Raw genomic sequence first — 8,316 nt, 5'->3', positions numbered from 1 at the left:
TGTNTGTGTGTGTGTGTGTGTGTGTGTAGTATATATATAGTATATATATATATATATATATATATATATATATATATATATATATATATATATATAATATTACTACTTATTTTTATTATTTATAGTCTATTTACGACTCTCCTAATGTACATATGTTTCTAAGTTAGCTACGTAGTCCTGATCGCCACGAGTATTCATCCTGTGATGTTAGAATGGGTGTGTTATGTCTAAAGCAGGTCGATCGTACTAGTACTTAGCGGTCTTGGACCCACGAGGTCAAGTGGCGCATCATCAGGATGCGACTGTCTTATGTGTGGGTAACGACCGATAACGGAGCGGGGCTGGCTTGGTTAGTACTATATATTTTCATGCCCCTGTTGTCTTGGCGATTGGAGATGAGTCAGCCTAATATATAAACTGACATCATATGTACTTCGCAAACGGAATTAAGGAAAAACGGATGAAAAGGGTGGCTGTGGGTGGGAAAAGAGAAGGAAAAATGGATGATGGATAGTACCCTGTCCATCGTCCTTTTATATTTATTTAGCCCAACTTGAGTGGGCTATGAAAAGAACTTGGAGTGGGACAGTCCTGATTTAATCAACTACTACGTGATTTATCTGTGACTCGCGTGTAATATCCACAAGGGACCTGTTCGGTATTGGAGCTAAGTACCGAACTGCCAAGGTCTGGCACATGGAGATGGTTCAGTGATAGTTGTCAGGGTGATTGGGAGCTGACATAGTCTACCTGGTGCAGCTGATATGACAGATGATGGAGTAGGTGGACTGAGGGCAACGCACTATGCCGCGCAGAGGATTGGAGGATCACTAGAATAGCGGGATAAGGCTTCCTAGGAAGGAAGGTGTCGTGGATATAGGTTGGCGTGGTGTGTGAGAAGGAAGTTCAGCTTGTTGCTGAGAAAGGAGGATTATGCTGGACTGGATGAAGTTATACATAAGGTTAGTACAGTAGGATCATCTGGGCATTCATACTAGAATTGCTCGGATAATTGTCTAATAAACTGTTTATGAATCAACTGTGTTGTGAACTACAATTAGACAGACCGTACTTGACTAGCAGGTGTTATACGTACAGAGCGTTTTTTTTTAAAGGATACCGGCATATTATATTTGGCCGTGTGAGTTTTAAAAAAAATGATGGTGGGTTTTTCCAATACCTCTAGTTGCAACAATAAAACATATAGTGTTATTAAAGGGCTGAAGTCGTGGAAACGTCTGGACGATGATGATTGGACGTTCCTCGCTCCGTAGTTCCGGGCTTGGGATGAGTGTATGACCACGAAAGCGTATTCTCTCCTACTCAAGTCTATGGAACAGACCAGTGCCGGATGCGAGCTGTTGAATACAGATTGCGCTCAAGAATTAGTAACAACCCAACGGTAATGCGTATGGAACAACACAATATGTGTGTGTTTGGTCCATGCACCGATCTTTTCAGTCAAGGTCGGAGTGTTGCTGTCCAGGCGTGGGCTTTTGAACTTAAGGGTGATACTTATGCCCTGTTCAAGGAGCGCCAGAGGCGCCAAAGATTAGCCCAGGAGATCTTTAAAATCGGGATTCGATCGATTGTACTTCAAGAGTCGATGGACATAATCGAGGGAGACGAAGGGTTGATGAATAACTCTACCTTCCATCCCGAGTATGTACGAGCTCCGTCCTTTCGGAAGAAGCGCACTGCTAGTGGGGTTTCGTCCCGTCGTCACGCTTCAGGTGATAGATTTACAGACAGCAGCACAGCAACTACAGCTTTAGGAGTGGACGATGAGGCAGCAGATGCGGCTCTCAGCGAAACGGCCAAGAAAGGTATTGCAGCGTTAAAGGTTGCAATCCAGAAAGTATATGACGAAGGAAACGCGAATGCCCAGCGGATTCGACGAGAATATGACTTGGATCGCCTGTGTGAGTTAGAAACGGATGAGGACATCCGAGAAGACATCGTGAGGAATCGGCACGTCTTAGACTTGTGAACCGCGTATGGAACAGCCGGTGTATGTTGCAGTCCGGTTTTCCAGTATCTCCACGTGCTTAGAGGGTAAAACAAGAGCGTTCTTTATTATACTTTTTACATCTGTCGGAGGTAATGCTGCTCTGGCGTCTCTCATATCGATGGATTTTGAGGGGCGGGACCGACGACCCAGCGATGAATTTATGCAGACCGCGAGCGTGGACGTGAGTATAGGAATCACGATAGAGATGGTAGGGACACAGCTGGTTCAGCATACACTCCGAGATCTGGGACGAGCAACGATCGTGGGAGCGACGGCCGTGGGCGATCCGTACAGCAAGACGACCGTTCACGATCACGTGGTCAAAGTGCTCCTCGGTCACCTGGGGGAAAGGAGTGTTTGCCACCCTTCATCAAATGTCATCTATGTGGCGGTCCCCATTACATGGCTGACTGTCCACAAAACATCAAGAACACCCCGGCGGCTGCTACTGCTAGTGTGTCGGACGATATGGTGTGGGCTAGGAGTGATGTGCATTACCGGGTTATCTGCCACCATTTGAATATTTGAAGAACGGTGGATGACGTCACAGTTGAGTGATATTGAACCAGAGAGCCCTGTCTCGAGAGCATGTCTGCTGCCAGGTTGAGTTTATCAGCCTGGCGTATAGCCCAGTGTGCCTGGCCACTGGGTGTTGTTTCTGTGATAATACTAGACAAGTCTGTTAAGCTGGGTGTTCATGAGCTGAGATTGGCTGCGTCGCTTCCGAAAGGCATGCAGTGCCGTCGTGGAGTCTGTGAGCCGTAGGATAAGTTTCGATCCGATATTGTGGTGCTGATTGTAAGATTCGGTCTATCAAGGCGATATTAACGCCTTAGAGTAATTAAACGCTTAGGTTAAGTCTAAGTATAGTTAAAATCAAAATAAATAAACGAAATGAGTCTTTTAGTAAAGTTAGGTATGCCTCGTGAAAACAGCAATACTCAGAGGGATTGTGAGGTTGAGACATTGCCTATATATAATCTTCTCAGTACTGTTTTCGCCGAAGGGATTTTATTTAGTATTTCGTTGTCGCTCTAATAGAAACTATGGTATGTTTCGTTGGGGCGAATCCGAGAGACTCATAAAATCCTATCTTTAGAAAAAAAGAATAGAAAAAAAGAAAAATACTCCTGATGTCCATAGTTATTGCATTAACCAATAACTTGCCACTTATCAAGAATTACCGACTTAGCCTCCATCTGACTGGCATATCTGGTTGGCTGAACGGAGGATAAACTAGGTAACGTTAATAGTCCCTAGAAACCTATGTTTGGTTGAGCCATCTCGCTACCGAAGTATTCAGATATAAATAGATTTGAAGGTAAATATAGTTCTGTTAATAGAACTAGACCAAATCTTATATTTGGTATTTTACCGGGGCCCTTTAATGGCTTTGTCCAAATATCTGATATGTAAAATGGAAAAGGTATTAATTATTAAAACCGTTAAAACCCATTTAGGAAACTTAAGTTCCTCGTACTATTAAGGGTACGTTTATAGTTTACGTACTGCTTAAGGGTACGTTTATAACATAGAGTCTAATGTGGAGGCCCGGCTATCACACAGTCCCCACCCAGCTTTGAGACCCAGGAGAAGCAAGTTGCTCACTCAAGCTGATTATGGGTCAAAAAGCGAGAAAGGAAAACGGGTCGAAAACATTAAGTAGCATAACGTATAGTTAATGTTTCTCAGGCGGAGAAGTTAAGCGTTCTCGGTTACCCTGTGAGTTTTGGGCCTAGGTCCATCCAGTAGGTCCGTGGTGGTCGACTGGACGCTTCTTACGCTTCAGTGTCTTAAGCACATATGAAGGGTGAGCATTAAAGCTCGGGATAAATACTGTAGGCGGGTAAGTTTTAACTTCCGTGCCTTCAGACGATGGAAATATGCTATCTTTTTCAACTTGTGACTTATGCAGGCGTTTACGCCATTTTCGATTAAAGGCTTTTAAATAGTCTTGATTATCGAAAGCATCTGAAGTCAACTCAGCGATTGTACCGTCTATAAAGCGTGTACGATAGTATGTATAGCTTCCCTTATCCGTTCTCCATATAATGTCTTTAAATTCAGAACGATCAAGAATGACATTAGAGTCATGTATTCTTGCGAGAATAATCTCAGTAGTCGGAATCCGACTAGTGCCTATATTTAAAGCACTGGAACCGTCGGGTTTATTAACCTCATAGGTTCCACTTTTAACGTCAGCTACAGAGATTGTATATGGTCCTATCCATTTAGATGTTAATGCAGTAGCATCGGAATTACGTTGATGGATGTTAACTCTGTCCCCAACCTGATACTCTGCTATCTTTTTGGTAGCATTCCGTCTATTTTGCCTTTTTAATAAGGCAATATTGCGTGTTTCTCGCAAGCAAGGATATACAACGTTATAAATAGGTTGTATCTTCTCTAACCATGGTAACTCATGGTGATTAGGTTCGTCCTTGTTAAAAGGTATTTGTAACTCACTATATCTGCCACGAAAATAGTGAGCGGGTGTTGTACCTGTAACCGGATCAACACACTCGTTCATCTGTGTGTGTACCCACTTAAGGTGTTATGGCCAATCATCTGCATCATCCGTTAATGCAGTACGTAAGAAGAACTTAAGTCTTCTATGGCGCGTTTCATTCGCGCGTGTATGCGGTTTATATGGTACACTCCTTTTATGGCACATACCTGATACGAGTACTAGCGATTCCATTACGTCATCGCAGAACTCGCTACCGTTATCAGTACACATTATACCTGGCCATCCATGGTCAGCAAAGACTTGGCAACATAACTCTGCCAAGGTCTGCGTACTCTTGTCCTTTAATGGATAGAGCAAGTTATACCGTGACGCCAAATCAAAGAAGTGGCATACGTAACGGTCGCCTGTGCGCTCGGACGTAGGCAGGTCAACCAGATCAATGATGACCCTGCGCCATGGAACATCTTCAGTCACACTCTTAAGTGGTGCGAACCCATAGCGCTAAATCTGGTTGAGATCACAGTCTGTACATGACTGAAATACTCTGTCAACTAAAGTTGCCAGCTTAGGGTGCGCGATCCCATTTCGCTTAGCATCTTTAAGTGCGTCTAGTACGTTCTGGTGCTTCAGCTTATGGTTTTGCGTCAGTCAAGCAATAATGTTTTTATCATTCTGCTCCTCCAGACTAAAGGTAGGGTGTTGAGAATCCACTTGTGTGGTCTCTAAGTCTGTAGTGTTTCCAGACTCCTGTCCTTCTTTCGCATGAGCGTCATAAGTGCGCTCGTGTGCGTTTAATACACATGACTTATTTAGTCGCATTATATGTGTATATGCTTTGGGATTATCTTTCATTAATCCTTTTAAAAATAGGGTTTGAAAGACTTCGGGCTTGGACTTTATGTTATTAAACAGGGTCCTTGCTAGGTGTATCCCTGGTAGATGTTTGATATCAAAATGAAACTTTGATATTGTATCATCCCATCGGCTCAGTATTGAGAGTCTGGCTTCATCTCCTTCATATATTGAAGGGACTTCTGATCACACATCAGCGTAAAAGCTGTTCCGTATAAGTAATCGCGGAAGATTGTTAAAGTTGATACTATGGCTAGTAGCTCTTGCTTCACAGTTGAATAATTCAACTGTGATGCATTCATTGCTCGGCTAAATAATTGTATATACCTAGGTTTATTATCTATAACCTGGTATAGTACACCTCCGAGTGCTAAGTCTGATGCGTCCGTTGCTATTTCAAAAGGCACGCCATCGACTGGTCCTTGTACAACAGGGGCTTGTTGGACTGCGTGCTTGAGCGCTTTAAATGCGTCATCACACTCTTTAGTCCACAAGTCTCCTAATTTGCTTTTATGACATATTAAGTGTCCAAAAAATTTAAGGTAGTCAGCCAAGTGTGGTACTCTATCTGAAAAGAAGTTTACAAACCCACACATACTGTTCACATCTCTTCCTATAGTTGGTGTTCGCCAATCTAACAGGTGTTCCACCTTACCGGGGTCGATCTTAATACCTTCCCCAGATATACGGTAGCCTAAGAGCTGTATTTCACTAATGGCGAAGTGACATTTCTTCTCGTTAATCTTGAAGTTATGTTCGTTGAGTCTCTTAATGACTCGCATGACTAATATGGCATGTTCGCCCTTAGTTTTAGAAAAGATGACTATGTCATCTATATAGACTTGCACGTTAGGCATGTCTGCAAACATTTCCTCCATTACTTGTTGGAAGAATGCTGGTAAGGAGTGCAACCCGAAAGGTGCACCTCTAAGCCTGTATTGTTTACCTTTCCAGGTAAAACTAAAGTACTTACGATGGGGTTCATATATTTGCATTTGATGACACCCCTGTGTTAGGTCTATGGGTGTAAACACCGTAGCACCTTCCATTCGTCTCAGTAACTCGTTTATACGAGGGAGATGGAAACTATGAGTAGGCAATAACTTATTTATTGGACGCATATCTAGACATACTCTGACTTTCTTGAATGTTCCGTCAGAATTGTGTTGATCAACTGCCAATAACGTTAAGTTAACTGGCGTTTGTTGGTAATTGATTTCGATTACCCCATCCGAAACCATTTCTCAACTTGTTCTTTAACTACAGCTTCGTGTCTCCAAGAAACATAGTTTCTTTAAAATATTGCAATATACAGGGATTATTACACGCATGTCTAAAGAGTCGTTGTATTTTCTTTGTAGCGATTGTACCTGGTAGTACTTTCACTCCAACTTAATGTCGGGCGTTTTGTCACAAGATTTGGCGTGATAGCCATTGGTCTTCTCACACTTGTCACACTTAGTAAGAAAGTGTGTACAGGTGGGTGCATGTCTGCCATTCCAATAACCGTAAGGGGTCAATTGGTACATGTCACACCCACACCGTGCGTCGGCATATTTCTTAATCTCCTTAAATGGAGGTTCCTTGTCCTTCGCCTCCACGCGTGCCCGTTTATTGCGTCGCGTTGATTGAGTGGAGTCGGACGCGTCTGATGAGGTTTATCATCTGACGTCTGGCGTGAGAGGTATCCTTGATCAGGGAGCTCGCGCGGTTTCTTATTTACCGCCTTTCCCTTCGAGGTTACTCGATATGCGGTGAAAAGAGTGGATACAGTATCATAAAACTGTTCCCACATAAGTCGGTATAGTAAACACATCAAAATACGATACTAAAACCTACTGAGTCTCCCTGAGGCTCAGTGCGGTGTATTTATTCTTATATTTGATTGTCTACGGGGTCTACAAATAATTCACCTCTTGGGAATTAATTGTAAACTAATTTTAACTTCACACTGATAGTGGTTTAATGGGACTTTTACTACATCGGGATAGATGAAACTTTTTTTCATGTTCCTTGTCTCGAGCCTCAGTTGCGTATTTACGTCGCAACTCGGTGTACAGACTTTCACGGTCGTTGTTCCCTATGTTCTTACAGAAAACATGCATAACCAGGAACTCGTACCATCGCTGCGCCTTGTCCTTTGTTATATCTGGACGTTTTAGGTCAGCATCAAGTTTCAGAATGTAACTCTGAATAGGAGTATTCTCAACTTGTTCAGTTAAGATTGAACTCAGAATAAGGACGTAAGCAACCAACACACAGCTGGACAGTCACGACAAGTGTATAGCTCATGCTGGTGTCGCTGCAAGATCAAGTAACTTGTTCCTGTAGGGTCAAAAGATTGCATTAAAGCAGAAATCCATTGCTGGGGAGCGATATCATTCGTCTCCAGCATGACCGTAAACGCATTGAGCGTACGGGGTAGCGTGTCGGGGTCATGGTTGTTTATAAACTCGACCTGCTTGCTGTTGGCATCCCAGTTCGACTTAAGTCGACTGATCTGTCCTTTGTACTTCTGGTTAACCCGGTGGTCTTGCCCACGTTGGGCTTGAAGTAGCTGATCGATGCGGTTCTGCTTGATCGCGATCATACTAGCAATATATGATACGTCATCAGCACAGTGCTCGTCATGGGCGATTTCCATCTTAATGGTGTAATCGTCGACCGATTTATTAAGTTTGGTCACCTCGTCAGAGTGAAAATCCTCCGCGGGCTGGTGTAATGCTGTGCGATCGAAGCGATTAAATTCGACTTCGTTAACACGTTTACGGGAGTGTTTATTACGCCTTGTAAAGTCCATGGTCGAGGCCTTTCGGTGCTCTGTTCCTTGGATAGGGAAAATATTATTTATTTCAAAAATGGCAAGTATGTATGATACAATGTATGAACATATGGAATGGCTCTCATAGTCGCTGTAGTGGTTCAGGAAAGATTGATGGGAAGAAGTGGTCAGTAAATTCCCATTTGAAGCTTGGGCCAAGTT

General features: G+C 43.1%; 1 protein-coding gene across 1 annotated transcript; it reads left to right on the top strand.

The window, feature by feature from the left end:
• Positions 1-1,426: 1,426 nt before the first annotated feature.
• On the top strand, positions 1,427-2,611 carry SARC_07785 (hypothetical protein; the record flags this gene model as incomplete). Its single annotated transcript, XM_014298264.1, has 2 exons — positions 1,427-1,960; positions 2,007-2,611. 2 exons carry the CDS (start codon positions 1,427-1,429, stop codon positions 2,529-2,531), a joined length of 1,059 nt encoding a protein of 352 aa, XP_014153739.1. The 3' UTR covers positions 2,532-2,611.
• Positions 2,612-8,316: the final 5,705 nt, after the last annotated feature.

The sequence above is a fragment of the Sphaeroforma arctica genome, assembly GCF_001186125.1.
Source record: "Sphaeroforma arctica JP610 unplaced genomic scaffold supercont1.640, whole genome shotgun sequence".
NCBI lineage: Eukaryota > Ichthyosporea > Ichthyophonida > Sphaeroforma > Sphaeroforma arctica.
Note: the sequence above shows the minus strand (reverse complement) of the source record. Positions and strands in the feature narration are given on the sequence as shown.